The following is a 21448-nucleotide window of genomic DNA, read 5'->3' as shown; positions in this document are numbered from 1 at the left end:
AAGCCACCGATCTATCCGTTTCAGAGCCCCACTGCTGCTTGGGTGCCTGTGTGTGGGCCACGGCAGTCTGCCTGAAGGCTTTTGCTCCATCCCGAGCTGGGACAGGCTCCTGCACAGAGCGGGACGGGCTGGCTGTGTTTGCAGATGGCGCAGAGCCTCCAGAATTCCCAGCCACGCACTCCTGCGCAGGTCCCCAGGCGGGTCCCTGGGGCAGCCTTGGAATCCAGCGCTGCTCCCCACCTCCACCGAGCCCCCGGCAGCACCGCAGCACCTGCATTGCCCTCCCTTTCGCTCTGCTTCCAATCCCGCACCGAGCGCATCCTGCAGCTTGTTTGCTTCACCACGCATACAAGACAAGCCAAGGCCAGTGCCCGACCGACTGGGCGGGCACAGACACAGCGAGCTGCTGTCACATTCAGCTCATTACTGACATAGATGGCCAGGGGTGCCAGCTCCCTGGTCCTAGCCCACACACCAGAAATGGCGGCACCAAAGCAGGGGCTGATGGCTATACTGCTGCTGTGGGTACCCTGTTGCTGCTAAGTAGGTTTATATTCTGCAGACCTAGTCTGCGGAGGCCGGGGCACAAGGCTCCACCTGTCCTGTCAGACCCCAGGGAGCGGAGGAGAAACTGTCTCCTGACAGCTTCCCGGAAGTTTCTCCTCTGCTCCCGGGGCATAGGGGAAAGTGGGAGGTGGCCTCATAGCCACTTCTTAGAGGCCTCCCACCCACTGGTGTCCCAAGGGCATCTCAAGGTGTTCTGTCGAGACCCAGATTAGCCTTTGCCTGTGTGGCCTGTTCGGATACATGTGAGAGTGCCAGCGCGCCATGGAGGAGCACCTCCCCCACTTCCTACGGTCGTTTCCTATCCATTTCCGCCTGCCCTGTTCTTTGCCTGGGCCCCAGTGACCTTATTCCAACAGTGGAGTTCATCATAGGGGTTAAGAGGAACTGGGTTGGAACCCCAGGTCTGTCACTTTCTAACCATGTGACTGGGGCAGCTCTCATAGCCTCAGTTTCCACATCTTTAAAATGGAGTTAGTAAGAGTGCTTTTCTCATGGCTTATGACAAGGATTAAATGAGACGTTAATATCTGTAAAGATCTCAGCACAATGTCTGGCATGTAATAGGCATAGGCACTGCTACATGATGATGGTGGTGGTGATGGTGGTGATGGTGGTGATGACGAAGGTGGTGATGATCATGGTGATGATGGTGGTGGTGGTGGTGATGATGGTGATGACGGTTGGTGATGATGGTGGTGGTGGTGGCGATGGGTACTATCTCATCCCATTCTCCTGCTCCCTTTCCCCTATTCAGCTTCCTGCACAGAATGCAGTCAGTGTGGTGCTAACCCCGCTATTCCTCTGCTGTCTAACTTACTCTGGCTCCCTGTGCCATCATAACCCCTGATCATCCCCGTGTTAATGGCTGATCTGTGTGTTCCCCAACACTCAGGCACAGCCTTTCTTCTAACCCATCTCCAGACTTGGCTGTCCCACACAGCTTTCCTGCATCTGTCTTGGGAGAATCCAGTCTTCCTGGGTGTCTTTGGCCCTTAGATGCATGGACACATTTTGAATTGTGATTCAATATCCTTTTCTGGAAGGAAAGCCATGTTTTCTCATTTAAATCGTGACTACCGTGAGAACAGCAGGGGTGCTGTCTTCGGTCCCACCTCTCTTCCCCTCAGCATCCCTTCCGGGAGGTTCACCTCCAGGCAGGCAGCTCTGTCCAGGTTGGTGACTAACTGACTGCTGGCAAAGGGATGCCAGCATCACGTGCCCTTCGAACAACCCACCTCATCAGTTTCTCCTAGGAAGGTATCGTCTCCTGGGAAGAGTCATCTAGATGATTCTGCTTCAGTTTGCAATGCAAGGAAGTGTGTTTCCTCAGTTGCTTCCCACCCCCTGCCCACCAGGGGTGTGAATTTTCTATTCACACAAAGTAGAAACCGTTGGTAAAAAGTAGGTTATGTGGGGCTTCCCTGGTGGCGCAGTGGTCGGGAGTCCGCCTGCCGATGCAGGGAGCGCGGGTTCGTGCCCCGGTCCGTGAAGATCCCACATGCCGCGGAGCGGCTGGGCCCGTGAGCCATGGCTGCTGGGCCTGCGCGTCCGGAGCCTGTGCTCCGCAACGGGAGAGGCCACAACAGTGAGAGGCTGCGTACCGCAAAAAAATAAAAAATAAAAAAAATAAGTAGGTTATGTGCACTGGAATGAAGAGATCACAGATAACTTTCAGTGAGTGGATCACACCAGGAGAGGAAAAAAGGGGTGTCCATGGATCCCCCTGCAAAAAAACATAGTAACTTACAGTTTAAACTGTGGACCATCATGAGACTTCGATCAAAATTCTAGTTTTCCCTCCTCAAGCCGCCTTGCTTTATCTTGTTCATGTTTCCTAGGATATATGTGAATATAAATCTCACTTATGAGCCCTGAAAGCCACTGCTGTCACAGCAAGCGTGAATCTGAAGACCTGGACGGCATGGCCAGGGAAAAGGTCTGCAGCGATGCTTGCGGCCCCGAGTGCCTGCCGTGCCGACCGACCAAAGCCAGGCCGGCCACCCGCCCGTCTCTTTGTTCACTCATTCACTCAACAGACAAGCCTGGCACTGGGCCCCAACCCCAGGACACTGGGCCTCGCCCGCAGGGAGGCCTTGGGTGGAGGCAGACAAGTAACAGTCACAGGCTGGAGCACAGGGGCCATGGTGGTGAGCCTGCCGCAGGCCTGGAGGGGCTCGGCTGGCAGGGACCCCGGGACCACCTAACGGCCTCTCCCCTCGCTTGTCTTCCTTGTCAGGTCCTGGAAGATAACAGAATGCCGATGGATGACGATCAGTATGCTCTGCTGACTGCAAAATTAGGATATAAGAAAGAAGGGATGAGTTATCTTGATTTTGCAACAGGATTTGAAGGTAGCTAATGGCCAAGTGCAAACCTGTCTCCCACCCGTGGCCCTGCCGGTCTTTCCGAGTAGTGCCACTAGGCTGCTGGGGTTGAAGTAGTGTGAGCTAAGATGTTGAAACGGTGTGTGAGTCCTAAGACTGAAACAGACATTAAAAAACCTTTTTCTTTGTGTTTTGGCCTTTTTTTCACTCAGCCGCACGGTGAGTGCAGAATTTTGTCGGACAGAGCCTTCTGCAAATAGTAGGAGCCCAAATGGTTTCTACGATTTACTCCCAAGCCTATGCTTCTCCAATCACACCTCGTGTCCTTTAAGGTTCTCCTCCTAAGCATAGATGCTGGTTATCTGTGATTAGGGACACCCACGCACCAGCAAGGCAAATGTTCTTCCTCCCTTTTTGCAGATAAGGGAGCAGAGGTGCTAAAAGATCCAGTGACTTGCCCAGGATCACCCGGCCACTGTCCCTCCCCTCCTGCCCCACCCCCATCCCGGACCCACATGGTTGTCAGGAGATTTGTTGGGCACCGTGGAGTCCGGGCTGGAGGCGGGGCCTCCCGTTCGCCACCTGCTCTTTAATCTGCTCTCCCGGCCGCACGCCAGGCAGGCGGATGACCAGCACCCAGCCTCCCGCGTCCTGGCTCTGTCGTCTCTCCCCTCCCTTGTCTCCACTCTTACTGAAGTTTAGGTAGACAAATAAGCCCTCTGGAAAAGCTGCAGAAATCACGCATATATATGGATGACTCCATGGATATATCAATGCACTGCAGGCTGGATGGGGCGGAATCCGGAGCCCTATTTGCATTTTGCCGTCTTCCCCGGGGTTGGCCTGGGAGATGACTGGATGGTGTGGCGGGCCTCGCTAGAGAAGCTGGCCGCTGGGACTCCTCACCCATCCAACACCGCCGCCCCCCCCCACCGATTTCATTTGATGATCCTAAGGGAGAGAGGTCCCACACCCCCCAAAAAGACAACACGGAAGCCATGGAATTTTAGGATTTTGACACTTTCTTTGGCTACGTGTTTTGACCTTCTTGGAGGAACCCCCGTTTATTTTAGCGAGTGCTTCCGGTGCCCGGGTGCATCCATCGCTGCGGTGAGGAAATCGGAGCCCAGGGTGAGTGGTCACTCGCTTGAGGTCCCAGGGTGGTGAGCCTGTCACAGAGCGAGCACCACACTCAGCAGCTTCCCCCCTACCCTCCTTCCCCCCCTGCCCTCCATCAGTCCCCCCAGCATATAACCAGGTGCTGAGGGTGGGGGAAGATGGCGGCTCCAGGCCGTTGGGGGGTTGGGGGTGGACACGGCAGAGGGGATCAAGCAGCGGGGGGGGGGGGGACATGTTATCTGCCAGGCATAGCGAAGCCCGGGGAGGCCACTCCAGGCCCAGGTGGGGGTAAGGCAGAGGCCAGGTTCAGGGCTGGACTCAAGGATGCCCACAAGCTCCAGACGCCCTGCCCGCTGCCCATCCTGCAGACCACGTGGGGGGCAGGGGGGCTGTGGGTGCGACATGTGCAGAGATTCACGTCCAAAACCAAGTCCCAAGTTGTAGCCTGGCTTTAGACAAGGCCACACTCAAAGTGTCACAACCTGATGGAAATGGGTTGGTTTTGAGGTGGAGGTTACACCTCCTTCCTCCGTTTTAAGAGAGAGAGAGGGCCTAATGCAGTAATCAACCAGCTGGGTTCTGGAACCTGACGGGCCTGGGTTAGCTGTGAAGTCTGTGAGCCCTGTGACCGTGGGGAGGTGAGCCTCCATCTCCTTATCTGGAGAATGGGCATAAGAATAGGTTTCCTTGTGTGTAAACTGGGCTCAAGAAGAGACTGTACCTCTTAGGGTTGTTGAAAAGACCAGGACTTGTCCGGAGACCTCTAGCACGGAGGAGCTCAGGACCTGCCTCATGACTGAATTACACTTTCCTGTGTTTAGGACATGATTCTAGGAAACAGAAGAGGCAGGAATCCTCATTCTCTGCCTCTGGGAATGGAGAGACGGGCAAGATGTGGTCCCTGCCCTGGAGGACGGACAGAGGAGCCAGGCAGGAAACGTGCTGGGCAGGAGCATGGTCCTGGTGGTCTGGAGAACAGGTTCTTCTCGTGGTGACGGGGCCATGTCTAAGATCATAAGAGAGTTCATGCTAGGCTCAGTCCGCGGGGCCGTAGTACTGTATCATGTTCTAACAGGCCTGGGGACCGAAGAAGTCAAGTGTTGACATAGAAATAAAGAGCCGTGCTCGCCACTAAGGGAAGTCCCCTGATATACGTCATTGTTTCAGATCCTAAGATGAACGGGCCAGAAGTGAGTTCATCTCAGACTCCAGTTCTTTCCAAAGGGAACTTGGACGGCTACTTTATAACTGCTGAAGAGTGCCTGAGACAGTTCCCCCCGGAGACTGAAGGAATCCTTCCGGGTAAATCATGACCTCTCTGCCACTTGGCTTCTCCAGACACCCCTCCTACCCTCTCCTCGGTCACAGCCATTCAGCTGCAGCGGGTGTGAGCCCTGCGGCCCCAGCACATTCCGCTCGTCGGGACACAGAGCGCTCCATCCGCAGACTGGGCTTGCCTTTTCTCCCCTTCCCGGGACAGGGCTTAACTCTGTGATCCCCTCTCCTCCCCGAGGCCCTTCCCTGCTGACACTTTGCTGGGTCTGCCTTCTGCCCCTCCAAGGCCTTAGAGAAGTAAGGAGACCCTCCTCACAAGACAGGGAGGGGTGGGAAGGGGCATAACAACCCAAGTTACAGTGAATTCAGGATGCTTTCAGGCATTCCATCCACTCTACTCCTGCACTCACCAAACAAGCATTGGGCACTTACATGTCATAAGCTGGACTCTCGGCTGAAAGCTAGGGCTGAAATATGGGAGCCCTGCTCAGAGAGCTCAGTCCAGCCCAAGACACAGATGGTCAACAGACAATTCGACACATCATGATTGGCTGCCGTAGAGGGACCGGTACTGTGCTATGGGAGCACAGGGGAAAAAACCCATTAAGGAGGGCTTCCTGGAGGAGGTGACCCCTGAACCAAATCTTAAACCCTCAGCATGTGCTGGCCAGAAAAAGAAGGGAGTGAAAAATAGAAGAGTGGGCTTGCTTAAGGCGGGTGGCAGACAGGTCATGGGCTTTAAGGGAAAGCTCCCAGGTCTGCGTGACCGAGGCGTGGTTTGCATGCAGAAGCTGTAATGGATAAGACAGGAGAAATAGCAGCCATTCAAACACAGAGGCAGGAATGACCTCAAATGTTTTTGTGTTGAGAAGTAAAAGAGGGTCATTAAAGTGGGAAGGAAAATTGATAAATCGACCACATTAGCTACGAAACGGGGCAGAGGGCACGAGGGAGTTAGAATGTGTCCTCGCCAGGGTGTGGAGACCCCAGGGTGTGGAGACCCCAGGGTATGCAGGGGCAAACACCTCAGTAGCTGAAAATCCAGTGAGCCCAGGGGAGGAGAGGTGGGGAGCACCCTGTGGGTGGAGCCAGCCCCCAGGGGCAGGGCATCCAGAGTTTGCTGTGCTTGAAACATCTTCCCCGCGTGGATTGCCAATTGGAGATTCATTTCGGTTATTACTGAGCTCCCATTTTAAAATATAAACTCATGATGACTGTCTAGCTCGGATTTGCGGCATGGTTCTGACTTTGACTATTCGGTCCGACCATCAGACTGTACGTCCTAATTCTTGGTTTGAAAACATATGGTCACCGTAAGCAGATAGAGGGAGGGTTAGTCCTCATTATTTTGTCCAATGTGATGCCCAGCGGAGAAGAGCACGGAGCAGGCGGGGGTCGTTTACGGGGCGGAGAGCCTGGCGGGAGGGAGAGAGGGAGGAAGGGGAAGCAGAGGCACGGGGGCAGCAGCCCCTCCGTGCTGGTTAGCAGGGCCGGGTGGCCATCGCCCGCTGCTGCCTTTGCCCTGCGGCCTCACCCATGGCAGCCCAGGCCCCTTGCTCTGGCCCCTCCCCGCCTGTCTCCTCCCAACTCTCCTTTCCCCTGGGGACATGGGGAGGCCAAGCTCCCTGCTGGCGCCACCGCCTTCCTACGTTTATTATCAGTGTAGCTTGGTTACGGTGCACAGATGTCCCGTATTTCCTAAGATGGTCTTTATTTTAAATAGTTAACTAAAAACGTTCACCAACACCCACCCATCCTGCAAAGAACTTATAACCTAGTAGATAAGACAAAGACGTGAACCCCTAATTGCCAGGGTTTGCGTGATACAGACTCGGGTGCTGGTTATATCCAGGTTCCCTGGGGGGCTGCTCGTTGCCCTCACGCGTATATGTAAACGGGACAAAGAGTGTGTCTTTTTTTTTTAAATAAATTTATTCATTTTATTTATCTATTATTTTTGGCTGTGTTGGGTCTTCATTGCTGCGTGCAGGCTTTCTCTAGTTGCAGAGAGCGGGGGCTACTCTTCATTGCGGCGCACGGGCTTCTCATTGCGGTGGCTTCTCTTGTTGCAAAGCACGGGCTCTAGGCGCGCGGGCTTCAGTAGTTGTGGCGCACGGGCTCTAGAGCGCAGGCTCAGTAGTTGAGGTGCATGGGCTTAATTGCTCTGCGGCACGTGGGATCTTCCCGGAGCAGAGATCAAACCTGTGTCCCCTGCACTGGCAGGCAGATTCTTAACCACTGCGACACCAGGGAAGTCCCAAAGACTGTGTCTTGATTGTTGAGTGGGAAGGTACCGTCACTTTATTTCTTTTATTGAGCTCCTATTCATGAGAAATTCTTGAATCTCTCTCTCCATCAATAATGAAGAAACGATTTTGTATTAGTTGAAAATGCTATTAATCCTGCTGCTGCTGTTGTCTGCCCAGCGACTTTGTAGCCAGATGAGTCCATCTCAGCACCGTTAGGTTTACGGACAACAGCACAGTTGAGTAAGGCAGCCTCAACCTCATAGCCCAGGCCAAAGACCACCACCAGTCGAAGGAAATAATTCATTGTGACCAAACAAGGGGCGTCCCCCTCTCCCTGACTATGGTGAGGAAAGCAGGCACAGAGACCCCCTGGGTGACCTGGGGACAGGTTCCTGTGGCCCTTGTGGGTTCACTGTCAACCTCACCCTCTAGACAGCGTCCGTGCAGGTTCAGGCGGATGTCTGTGAAATCATGTATATTTTAAAAAAGCAAGCAGGATCAAAATCCCCACACAAATAGGGTCTCCTATACATATGCTTCTGCCGCTGCATTTTTCACTTCACAATCTGTCCTGGACACCTGACCTTGCAGGGTGATCCCAACACGCAGCTCTGGTCAGAGTGTCCCCTTTCTCTTAGGATGAGCCCGGGTCCTGCCTGGCTGGTCTGCAGCCCCTCTCTGGCCCCTCTCGACTCCCCTTCTCCTCCCGTCACACTCCGGCCAGCACCCAGCCTTCCCTTCCTGGCCTTGCACATCCTGCTCCTTTGTCTGGATTGTCACTCCTCTCTCTGTGACCAGCTAACTCCTACCAAAGCGCTGGTCCTTCTTAAGTTCTTGGTCCTCCCTCCGGCCCTTCAGACCTGCTAGGAGGTCTGCTGCTGTCCACTCACCTTCTGGCATGCAGTGTGGGGGACTTGTAATTCCATGAGACGTCAAGGCACGATAACACAACTGGCTACCACGGTGCGTGCCATGCAAATAGGTGTTTGTTGAATGCATAAGAGAATTCACTTTACATGCCAGGCAGTGAACCTACACGGCCTCAGTTGTTTCAGTCCCCACAACTAGCCTATCAAGTAGGCGCTAGCGTTCCCATTTTATAGATGAAGAAACGGAGGGTCAGAGATGGGGAGAGACTTCCCCAAAGCCACATACCTAGTAAATGTCGTAGCCAGGAATTGAAATAATATCCTTTTCACTCCAACATATATTGGCTGCAATAAAATTAGGAGTCTTCATGCTGGGAAGTCAAAGACTGAGATTCAGGGAATGAGTAAATGTTTTAAATTTGTGAAGATTATAAATATGGGTTTCCATGGCATCTAGATTGTCCCTGTAGTCCAGCAATTAGGGCTGCGTCAGAGCACTTCTACCCCCACCTTTTGCTGCATTTATCACGCTGACTTGCTGTAATTTGCTTACACATCTTTCTTCCCTACTGGACTGAGAATCTTGATGTCAGGGGCCAGTTATCAGTACGTCCCTGTACCTGGCAGGGCGCTTGGTGCATCATAGGTGCCCAGGAAACATGTGCTGCGTCGTTCGTACCCAGCCTCAGTCCACGGATGTTTCTTAAGCACTGCTCTCTGGACTGGAGCTGTCACGAGGAATGGATCAGAGCCCACGTTTACCTTTAGAGGTGGAGCAGACAGTGAGCACGTGAGTCTCCAGAGTGTCAGGTGGTGAAACGGGCTAGGAAGAAAAATAAAGCAGGGTGAGAGGCCAGAGACCCATCAGGGTGGTGCCCTTGTACAGAGGGGACAGGAAATGCCTCCCTGGAGAGGTGGCATTCGGGCAGAGACCAGAGGCCCAGCAGGTCTGGTGGAGAATCCCTGGAGTGCTGGAGGCAGGCCTGGCATGTTCCAACAGCAACAAGTAGCTTTCGGCTCTCGGCTCGGAGGAGGCCAAGGTGCAACTTTCTTCAGTCGTCCCGAATCCGGGTTCATCTAACACCAGCCGCCTCCACCATGCTGCCCAAGTTCGACCCCAAGAAGATCAAAGTCATGTACCTGACAGAGTCGTGCACCCCCCCCCCAAAAAAAACCCAGCAAGGGTGAGCGGGGAGGAGATGAGGGCAGAGGGGTAGGGGGCTGGGGCCACAGTCAGGATTGAGGATTGGACCCCGAGTGCCGTGGGTGGAGCAGAGGAGCGACGTGCACTGGATTGAGCTGTGCAGGTATCACTGGCTGCTGTAGAATAGGGGGCTGGGCGTGGGTGGGAGCCGGGAAGCCCAGGAGCCTTGGGTCCGGGTGGAGGCAGTGGAAGTGGGAGAAGTGAAGCTCTGAACCCATGGCTGTGTGGGCAGATTGGATGCGGGGTGTGAGGCAAAGGGAGGACCCAGGGACGCTCCCTAGGTTTGTGGTCTGAGCAAAAGAAAGAAGACGCTGCCACTTCTTCAGCTGGAAGGACCCGGAGGACGAGCTGTGAGGGACCCGGAGGACGAGCTGGAAGGACCCGGAGGACGAGCGGGAAGGACCCGGAGGACGAGCTGTGAGGGACCCGGAGGACGAGCTGGAAGGACCCGGAGGACGAGCTGTGGGGGACCCGGAGGACGAGCTGTGAAGGACCCGGAGGACGAGGCTGGGAAGGACCCGGAGGACGAGCGGGAAGGACCCGGAGGACGAGGCTGTGAGGGACCCGGAGGACGAGCGGGAAGGACCCGGACGACGAGGCTGTGAGGGACCCGGAGGACGAGCGGGAAGGACCCGGAGGACGAGCTGGAAGGACCCGGAGGACGAGCGGGAAGGACCCGGAGGATGAGCTGGAAGGACCCGAACGAGCGAACCCAAAACACACCCGGAGACAAGGCAAACCCGGAGGACGAGACTGTGAGGGACCCGAGGACGAGCTGGAAGGACCCGGAGACGAGCTTTGAGGACCCCGGAGACACAGCGGGAAGGAAGACCCCGGAAGACAAGCGGGAAGGACCCGGAGAGACGCTGCTGGAAGGACCCGAGGACAGCTGTGAGGGACCCGGAGGAAGCTGGAAGGACCCGAGGACAGACGGGAAGGACACCGGAGGACGAAGCGGTGAGGGACCCCCGGAGAGACGAGGCTGTGAAGGACCCGGAGGACGAGGCTGAGAAGGACCCGAGGACGACGCGGGAAGGACCCGGAGGACGAAGCTGTGAGGGACCCGAGACGAGCGTAGGACCCGGACGACGAGGCGAGGAAGAGACCCGAGGACGAGCGGAAGGACACCGGAGGACAGCGGCTGTGAGGGACCGGAAGGACGACGGAAGGACCCGGAGGACGACGGAGACCCGGAAGACGAGCGGGAAGGACACGGAGGACTACCCGGGAAGGACCCGGAGGACGCAGCTGGAAGGACCCGAGGACGAGCTGTGGAGGACCCAGGAAACGATCTGAGGACCCGAGACACGAAGGACCCGAGGAGAGCTGGAAGGACCCGAGGACGAGCTGTGAGGGACAACCGGAGGATAGCTGAAGGACCCGAGGACAAGCGGGAAGGACCCGAGGACGACTGTGAGGGACCCCCGGAGGAACGAGCTGGAAGGACCCGGAGGACGAGCTGTGAGGGACCCGGAGGACGAGCTGGAAGACCCGGAGGACGAGCTGTGAGGACCCGGAGGACAGCATGGAAGGACCCGGAGGACGAGCGGGAAGGACCCGGAGGACGAGCGGGAAGGACCCGGAGGACGAGCTTGAGGGACCCGGAGGACAGCCGGGAAGGACCCGGAGGACAAGGCTGTGATGGACCCGGAGGACGAGGCTGTTGAGGGAACCCGGAGGAACGAGGCTGTGAAGACCCGAGGACGAGCTGGAAGGACCCGGAGGACAAGCTGTGAGGGAACCCGGAGGATGAGCTGGAAGGACCCGAGGATGAGCTGGAAGGACCCGGAGGACGAGCTGAAGGACCCGAGGACGAGCGGTGAGGGACCCGGAGGATGAGCTGGAAGGACCCGGGATGAAGCGAAAGGACCCGAGGAACGAGCTGGGAAGGACCCGGAGGACAGCGGGAAGGACCCGGAGGCGAGCTGAGGGACCCGGGACGAGCTGGGAAAGACCGCGGAGGACGAGGCTGGAAGGACCCGGAGGAACAGCGGGAAGGACCCAGGACGAGCTTAGAGGGACCACGGAGGATGAGCTGAGACCGGAGGAACCGAGCTGGAAGGACCCGAGGAACGACTGTAGGGACCCGAGGACGAGCTGGAAGACCCGGAGGACCGGCTGATGGGGACCCGAGGACCCGGGAAGACCCGAGGCCGAGCGGGAAGACCCGGAGGACGAGCTGTGAGGGACCCGGAGGACGAGGCTGGAAGGACCCGAGGACGAGCCTGGGAAGGACCGGAGGACCGAGCTGTGAAGGAACCCGAGGACGAGCGGGAAGGACCGGAGGACGACTAGGGACCCGAGGACAGCGGGAAGGACCCGAGACGAGGCGGAGGGACCACCGAGGACGAGCGGAAGGACCCGGAACAGCTGTGAGGGACCCGGAGGACCCACGGAAACCCCGAGAGGACGAGCTGTGAGACGGAAACCCGGAGGACGAGCTGGAAGGACCCGGAGGACGAGCGTGAGGAACCCGGAGGCAAGCGGAGAAGGACCCGAGGACAAGCGAATACCCGAAGGACGACGAGCGGAGAAGACCCGGAGGACGATCGTGAGGACCGGAGGATGAGCTGAAGGACCCGGAGGACGAGCTGGAAGGACCCGAGGACATAGCGAAACAACGGAGGAAACGAGCTGTGGGGACCCGAGGACAGGCGGAAGACCCGAGACGAGCGGAAGTGACCAGAGACGCGGAGGACCAGGACGACTGTGAGGGACCCGGAGATGAGCTGGAAGGCGAACCCGGAGGACGAGCTGGGAAGGACCAGCGGAAGGACGAGCTGGAGGGACCCGGAGGACAACAGGGACTGTGAGGACCACGGAGGACAGCAACGAGGCTGTGAGGGGACCGCGGAGACGAGCGGAAGGACCCGGACACGACGAGGCTGTAGAGGACCCGGAGAGACGAGCCCGAAAGTGACACCCGGACGACGAGGCTAGAAAGGGACTCGAGGACTAGGACGGAGAAGGACCCGGCAGGCACTCTTAGCAAAGGACGCGTGAAACGAAAGGACGAGGCTGTGAAGGACCGAGGACGAGCGGAGAAGGGACACGCGGAGGACGAGCTGTGAGGGACCCGGAGACGAGCTGTGGAAGGACCCGGAGGAACGAGCTGGAAGGACCGGAGAGGACGAGCGTAGGACCGGAGGAAAACGGAAGGAACCGGAGGACGAGCCTGTGAGGCGACCCGGAGGACGAACGGGAAGGACCCGAGTGACGCAGATCATGGGAAGGACCGGAGGACGAGCGGCAAGAAACCCGGACGCAACGAGGCATGTGAAGGACCCTGAGTACGAGGCTGTGAGTAGACCCGTAGGACGATGCGTGAAGGACCCGGACGACGAGGCTGTGAGGGACCCGGAGGACGAGCGGGAAGGACCCGGACGACGAGGCTGTGAAGGACTCGGAGGACGAGCGGGAAGGACCCGGAGGACGAGCGGGAAGGACCCGGAGGACGAGCTGTGAGGGACCCGGAGGACGAGCGGGAAGGACCCGGAGGACGAGCTGTGAGGGACCCGGAGGACGAGCGGGAAGGACCTGGAGGACGAGCTGGGTCTAGCGTGGGCCAGGAGTTTGATTTCGGCCTTGCTTGTTTTGACGTCCAAGGGGAGTTATCTCACAGCCTTTGGAGACGGGGGTTTGGAGGTGTGCGAGGGGTTGGAGCTGTGACGTGGAGGGAATCAGCAGCAAAGAGATGGGCCTGCAGCCCCGGCAGGCTGTGCTCCTGGAGAAGAGGCCGCTGGACAGTGGCATCTCTGAGAGGTAGGGGCAGCACTTGAAGTCGGTTCCCACCGTATTTAGTGCAGTGATTGCATGCGTCAGTGCTGAGTAATTTTTGGTGAAAGAATGAGTGAGTGAGTACAGATAGATCTTGCCACAAAATCCCAAAAGGTTTGAAGTGGACACTCGAGTCACGGCAGGGCTTGCCTTACATGACCTCTGTGGAGGGTCCTGGGACGTGAAGGTACAGGCGGGGCCTCCGAAGTATCCAGAGAGATCCGTGGGTGGGACTGCCTCAGGGGCTGATGGCAGCAGGGGTACTGGGACCACAGCAGCTGTAGCTCTCCAAGCCTGAGACACAGGATCGTGTTGGGGGGCCGCAGGGTGTTGGCCCAGACAGACCTGATTCAGATCCCGCTGCTAGGCACTTGCTGTCCGACCTCAGGCAACAGTAATCGTAACAACATTTTAGAGCCCTTAGGAAACCTGTCAGTCACCTCCTAAGTGCTTCACCTCGTTAGCACATTCAATCCTCACAACCACCCCGGAGGCAGGGACTTTATACTCCTCCCATTACACATGAGAAGCCTGGCAGGGTTAAGTCTCTTGCCCTTGGTCACTCTGCTAGTAGCCAGCAGAGCTGAGCTTTGAAACTAAGCAACCCACCTCCAGTGTGTGCCCTGAGCTGTGCAGCCTGGCCTCGACCACAGGTTCCCTGCAGGCCTCTGTTTCCCCATCTGTAAAATGGGAATCACCGCCCTCGTGCAGCATGACCTGCAGACACAGAGGCAGATTTCAGGCGGGGCCTTCAGCACAGGCATCAAAACAGGGCCCAGCCTCTGGGCGGCAACTCAGGGTGAGATCAGCACAGCGCTGGCTTTCCCGTGGACAGAAGTTGCCAGACATTATGAAAGTTGTATAAAAACTTGAGGGCAAGATTTTTATATGTCCTGGAAAGCTCCAGCGTACTCATTCTTACTTCTGGTACTAGAAGTACCGGTCCCAGAAGCCGAGGGAGCAGATGGGAAAGAAACACCTGTCTTGTCCCTTTTCCTGAACTCTTTGCATTTAAAGAGGGTACCTGAGGACATAGTTCATCATTTCCTGGGGAAAGCAAATCATGGCAAGGATATTCCTGGAGCAGTGAAATCTCCAAAATGCCAAGTTGAAACACGGTTCCTTCCTCACTTTGGAGATGAGTCCACAGCGCGGGGGGCAGGGGTCGGGGGATGACGTCAGGTTCTGGGGGACAGGCTTTGATGCTGCGTTTTTGACTCTAGGACCCCTACGCGGCCTTCTTTAAGATGGACACGGACAGGGATGGCATCGTCACCATGCACGACCTTCATCGGCTTCAGCACCTGCTCTTCAACCTGAAGGATGAGGATTTCGAGCGATTCCTGGGCCTTCTTGGCTTGAGGCTCAGCGTCACGTTAAATTTCCACGAATTTCAAAATTTGTGTGAGAAGAGACCGTTCAGAATAGAAGACACCATGCCTCAGAGACTCATTAGGTAGGAGAGCACCATGGGTCAGCATTAACACCGTGTCCACACACGGGTGCAGAGGATGGAGTTGCCCCCCAGGAGGTGTTTATTTTGTCTTTTCCTTAGTTCAAGAAAAATCACATTCAGAATTACACATTCAGTGTAGAAAGACTAGAAAATGCAGGTACAGGTTAGAAGATACACCTGATCTAAGCACCTGTGAGCGTCATTTTTGTATTTCAAAGTGTATCATCCTGGTTTTGTTGCTTTGCACATAAATATATACATATCTGTTTTTCTTTTTATGAGCCTTGGGTCTGATATATACACGTGTTGCTCAGCCTTCCAAGACATTTGGGGACACCGTATGCAGAGGGAGGTGCGGTGCTTGTCAGGAGAACACGTGGACTTCCTCCAGGCCTGAGACGTTAACCTGGGCAGTAGGTGTGAACTGGGGAAGTACAGAACACCTTATGGTAACTGATGGATACTGAGTGTCATTTCAGTCTTTTTTCTATGTGCATAAATGCACATATATACTTGTATATTTTTCTTTTTATAAATTTGGGCTCAGCCGTGCCAGCTGCTTTCGGAGGTGCGAAGACCCCTTCCAGCCCTTTCCTGGGCAGTGCTCCCCACCAGACCCCCGGCCACCCAATGCTGGCCTCATTCACAGCAGGAAAATCTCTGCGTCCAGCTGAGCTGTGACTCTGTTTGTCTCCTTGGCTTCTCTCAGTAAGAGCATCTGCTCCTTGAAGCGGTAGTGGGTTCCCATCTTACCGGGACGTGTCACAGTCTGCTCTCCATTGAGATCTGTTGACAGGCATGAATGAAGTAGCCATTCAGCCATTCCTTTACCAATTATTATAAGTACACTATTAATATTTTTTTGAAACGTTACCATCCACTGGATTTGCTGCTACAGTGATACAACGCAGTAGTGGCATTCACTGGGTCCTTCTGCCCTTGAGGTACTCCCAGCCCCCAGGGGCTATAGGCAAGTGCCCCTTCCACCTGGCAAGGGCAACCCCTGGAAGGGGGAACCCCCAGAAGCCCCTGTCACTGAACCAGACTTTGTGGCACTTGGCTAGGCTGCAGAGGCCCTCTGATCTTGCACTTTAATTTTTCCCTCTGAATTTGCTGGTTTTATTTTGTCTATACTTAAAAAGCCAGTGAGAAAGAAAACGACTGTAGCCTCTTTCTAAGTGAAATGATCATGTCACACGTGAGTTGAACACCTGCTTCCAATTGCTCCATTTATGAGGAGCTTTAATATGAGACTTGATTGCTTAATGTTAAAACAAAGCACAAAAATATCCTTCAGAAAGAACTTTCTGGAGAATGTATGCAGAATGGATATGGAAAATTTCAACCACAAAGCGCAATCTTCCCATCCAAATGATTCCACCTTCTTAGTTATATTATTTGTTCATTCATCACACATTTACTGAGGGTCTGCTGTGTGCTCAGTGTCGCCCCAGGACTCGGAGGTACAAAGATGGATGAGATGAACACTCCCTTTGAGGGGCTCGGGGCTGAACTGCGACACGTACAAAAATAAAGAAATAGAAGGATGTCTGAAGTGCCACAGGGAGGCAAGAGGCTAAGCCTGCTTGAGGTGCACAGAAAAAGCAGGACATTTCAGTTGGGTCTTGAGGTGTGAGTAGGAGTTCGTCCGGTGCCAGGTTACCAGACCGTGGTTCAAGGCCGGGGAACAGCATTTGCAAAACCACAGAGGTGGGAGTGTGGAGCACATTGAGGGAATGGGGAGAGGATGCGTATTCAGAAGTGGCATGCACAGTGGGAGAGGAGGCCTCGAGATGCAGGAGGGCCGGATGTGACGGGGCTCGAGTGCCAGGCTTGGTCAGTAGGCAGGAGAGGATTTTATGCCGTGGAGTGTGTGGGTCACATTGTGCCATAGAAACATCCTTCAGCAGCCCCAGAGTAGAGGATGGATATAGAGGAAGCGGTGGGTTCCAGGGAGACCCAGCTTGGGCTCCAAGGGTCTGGTGGAGAGCGAGCTTTGAGACCCCAACCAAGGCACTGCTTTAGAAAGCCAAGCCTTCCCATGGCCGGACCCCATACCTGTGTTTCATGAAGGTATATCTTTTCATACCCCACAGCCCTTTAAGGAGGCATCACCTCCTGCCTTTGCAGTTGAAGGAATTGGGGCCTAGAGAAAAGTTACTGACTTGTCCAAAAGGACCCAGGTGATGGGCGGTGAACAGAGATTGGAACCCAGGATGCCTCTGGGGAGGGGCCCCTTCCTCTGCCTGGAGAGCTCAGCCTCTCTCACCCTCCCCAGCCTCACTCTCCACCAGCCAAACCTAGATGCCTTGCCTTATTGGAAGCCATCCTGCCCTCTCAGTGGGGCCCCTCTGCCTTCCGGGCCTTCACTTTCCAGCTGCATCATCAAAATGCACTACTTCTGAAAACTTTGAAGGTTCATAATTTTGTCAAAGAGCGGAAGACCATTTCGTTTGCTTCATAACTGCACATCATTTTTAAATGTGTAAATACCAATTAGAGTGATTGGTCCAATGACCTGTTTCATTTACACCATCTGTTTCCTCCCAATCCATTCCCTTGTTTAAAACACACGGGCCTTGTCCATTTATCTACTGACAACCCACATCAAGTACATTTTGGTACATGTACATCATCAGAGATGAAAGAATACTGTCAAGTGTCCTTTTAGCAGAATTAGATGGTCAGCTTCTTGTCACAAAATATTGTACGATCCAGTCGTTCCTGATGAATGACTAACTAAATGAAAATAACAAATTTCCTTGTTGTTCTTAGACATGTATCACTTGCGCAGTCATCAAGAGATTTGGCTTATATGATCAAGTTCACCATCATCTTCTGGTTCATCTAATAATTGCGAAACATTTCCTGATCTCAGTTTTCTTCCCTTTGCCACTTGCGCATGAAATAATTCTCAATTTTCAACTATATTCAGTGAATGCTAACATAAGACGACAAGGATGGTGTCACTGTCTTCTTTTTACCTTCTTGAAAGATGCTGTTACACTTAGAGCAGTGCAATCAGAAAACTGAAGGATGATGTAATAGTGGTGATTCATTTCAATATTGTATCATCCTGCTAGGAGATGCCATCATTTTTTGTTTTCTTCTTATTATTTAGTCTCCTTTTTTTAGCATAGCTGGAAATAATTAATGAGCAATGACTGAATATTTCTTAGAATAATGAAATAGATCTAGTATGATTAAATCAAGATCACTAAGGTCCCATGATCTATCATATTCTAAGAGGTTTCAATGGACCCACATGGTAATTGCAAGATAGGAGTTTTATTTCATAAAGAAAATAAATACATTTTTTGTTCTTTTTTGGAAGACCTCTAAGAAAGAATAAAAGTCATGAATGCCACTCTTCTATTTTCTCGATCATACAGAATCACTATTTCTTCTTTAAATATTTGATAAGATTCACCAATGAAATCATCAGGTCCTAGAGTTTCCTTTGTCAGAAGAATTTTAACCACAAATCTAATTACTTTAATAGTTATAGGATCATTCAGGGTTTCTATTGCTTCTTGACCGAGTTTTAGTAATTTTTGTCTTTTAAACTATTGGTCCGTTTCATCTAAGTTGTTAAATTCATAAAAATGAAGTTGTTCATAGTATTCCCTTACTATTCTTTTAATATCTGTGGGGTCTTTAGTGATGTCCCTTTTTTCATTTCTTATATTGGTAGTTGATGTCTTCTCTCGTTTGTTCTTGATTCATTTAGCTGAAGGTTTGTCAATTTTATTGATATTTTCAAAGAACCAGCTTTATGTTTCATTTCTTTTTCTCTATTGTTTTTCTGTTTCGATTTCATTGATTTCTATTCTTTACTATTTTCTCCTTTCTTCTTGCTTTAAGTATACAGTTGATCCTTGAACAACACAGGGGTTAGGGGCGCCAACCCCCTGCACAGTCAAAAATCTGTGTATAGCTTTTGACTCCCCCCAAACTTAACTACTAACAGCTTACTGTTGACTGGAAGCTTACCAATAACATAAAGTCAATCAACACATAGTTTGTATGTTATATGTGTTACATACTGTATTCTTACGATAAAGCAAGCTAGAGAAAAGAAAATGTTATTAAGAAAGTCATAAGAAACTTATATACACTACCAAATGTAAAACAGATAGGTAGTGGGAAGCAGCCACATAGCACAGGGAGATCAGCTCAGTGCTTTGTGACCACCTAGAGGGGTGGGATAGAGAGGGTGAGAGGGAGACGCAAGAGGGAGGGGATATGGGGATATATGTATATGTATAGCTGATTCACTTTGTTATAAAGCAGAAACTAACACACCATTGTAAAGCAATTATACTCCAATAAAGATGTTTAAAAAAAGGTCATAAGAGAGAGAAAATACATTTATAGCACTGTGTTTATCAATACTGTAAGTTTACATTGTCTTTTACAAGATAAATCATCCGTCTATCAGTACCCATATCAATATTGTCTCACACAGTACAAAACACTGCAGGCGCCATACATTTTGGTGTATAACTCTGGACATCAAAACTGGAAAGATAATGTGAAAAAGAAATTCATATTTGTTTAGAGGTATAACGATGCATGCATTGTTAACAAAGAAGCAGCAGTACGATTGCTTTATGGGAGTGTGGTGTAACCGATATAATTGCTTCATGGTAGCCTAGCCTATACAGTAAAGAATGAATCATAAAATTTTTATAGCATACAGTATTCCAATCATATTCATAATACAGTATTGGAATCGTTCCTCTAAAAAAAACCCATTTGCCTGTGATGATAGTCTGATACACAATTTCTCCAATACGAGAGAGAGAGAGAGAAGCAACCTGTACGGTAATATAATTCTTTGAAAGCAAAGTTATAGAACAGGAAGAAAACTAACATATTAATTTTATATTAAATATCACTCACCTTGTGCCTATGTAAGGATACACTAGTATCTACATCTATTATATTTTATACATTCATGACATATCTAACTTTTCCTTAATTTTTTTCAATATTTCTAGGCTATGTGGTTAATCTGTGAATTTTTTTCAAATTGTCACAAATCTACAAAAAATTTTCCAATATATTTGTTGCAAAAAATCAGCATATAAGTGGACTCGTGCTGTCCAAACCTGTGTTGTGCAAGGAGCAACTGTAGTTTGCCCTCCTTTTATATTTTCTTAAGCTGAAAACTCAGATTTTTTATTTGAATTCTTTCTTTTCTATATGAGCCCTTAACGCTATCAGGTTCCTCGTAGGCACTGATTTAGCTGCATTTCACAAATTTGGATATGTTATAGTGTTTATTTTCATTCAGTTCAAAACGTTTTCTAATTTCCCTTTAGACTGTTTCTTGAAACCTTGGATTACTTAGAAATATGGGGGTTTTTTTCAAAATATTTCCATGGTTTCCAACTATCTGTTATTGATTTCTAGTTTAATCCTGTTCAGTTTAGATAACACGCTTCGTATGATTTTAATTCTTCTAAATTTGGTAGGGTTCATTTTATGACCCTAGAAACCATCTGTCTTGGTGAACATTCCATGTATCTTGAAAAGAATGTATATCGGACTGTTGTTGGGTGGAGGGTTCTATAAATGTCAGTAAGATCAAGTTGGTCATAGTGTTTAGGTTCTCGCTTATTTTCTATTTGTTCTATCAATTACTGAGAGAGGAGTGTTGACGTCACCAACAAAAATTTTGCATCTGTCTATTTCTACTTCCATTTTTATCAATTTATGCTTCATGTGTTTTGAAACTCTGAGAAAAAGTATATTTGTATTTCCCATTTCTGCTTCTCTTCTTTTATTTCTCAAGCTCAAAAGTGTCTCTCTCTGCTGTCATTTTCGTTCCCCTGAAGAACTTCTTTCAGCATGTCTACTGGAGGCAAGTTATCATAATATTCCTTCATTGAGCATATCTTTATTGCTCCTTCATTCCTAACAGTTTTTTTTTCTGGATATAGAATTATGGGTTGACAATTCTTTTGTTATAACACTTTAAAAATGTTGTTCCATTGTCTTCTGGCCTCCACAGTTTGTGAGGAGAAATCTACAGTCATTCAAGTGGTTTTCTCTCTGTAATGTGTCATTTGTCTCAGGTCGCTTTCAAGATTTTTTCTTTAGCTTTGGTTTTCAGTAGTTTTAGTATGATGTGTTTGAGCATGATTTTCTTTGAGTTTATCTTTTTTGAGGTTTGCTGAACTTCCTGAATCTGTAAATTTATGTTTTTCCATCAAATTTGGGCAGGTTTCAGCTATTATTTCCTGAAGTTTTCAGTTTTTTTCTGTACCAATCTTTTTCTCTTCTCCTTTCAGCACTCCAGTGACATGGGTGTTAGACCTTTTGTTTTTGTATCACAGGTCTCTCTATCATAGTCCTTGGAGATATATTCTTTCTTTTTCCTCTGTTGATCAGATTAGATTATTTCTAGTCATCTATTTTCAAGTTCACTGACTCACTCCTCTGTCATCTCCATTCTGTCCTTGAGCCAATCCAGTGAAAATTTTATTTCAGTTGTTGTTTTTTCTAGTTCTAAAGTTTCCACTTGGTTCTTTTTTTTTTTTTTTTGACTGCAATTTCTTTGCTCAGAACTGGTCTTTCCATTTATTTTAAGAATGTGTACT

General features: G+C 51.4%; 1 protein-coding gene across 1 annotated transcript in view; it reads left to right on the top strand.

The window, feature by feature from the left end:
* EFCAB6 (EF-hand calcium binding domain 6) overlaps positions 1-21448 on the top strand; it is a 200123-nt gene that overhangs the window by 96568 nt on the left and 82107 nt on the right. The window contains 4 exon segments of the mRNA XM_029206632.1: positions 2804-2918; positions 5178-5284; positions 5286-5312; positions 14608-14840. Of these exon segments, the coding sequence (XP_029062465.1) occupies positions 2804-2918; positions 5178-5284; positions 5286-5312; positions 14608-14840 (482 nt within the window).

Source organism: Monodon monoceros, unplaced genomic scaffold, assembly GCF_005190385.1.
Source record: "Monodon monoceros isolate NGI ecotype Baffin Bay Population unplaced genomic scaffold, NGI_Narwhal_1 Super_Scaffold_6, whole genome shotgun sequence".
Taxonomy (NCBI): domain Eukaryota; kingdom Metazoa; phylum Chordata; class Mammalia; order Artiodactyla; family Monodontidae; genus Monodon; species Monodon monoceros.
The sequence above is the reverse complement of the archived record's forward strand: the minus strand, read 5'-3'. Positions and strand labels throughout refer to the sequence as shown.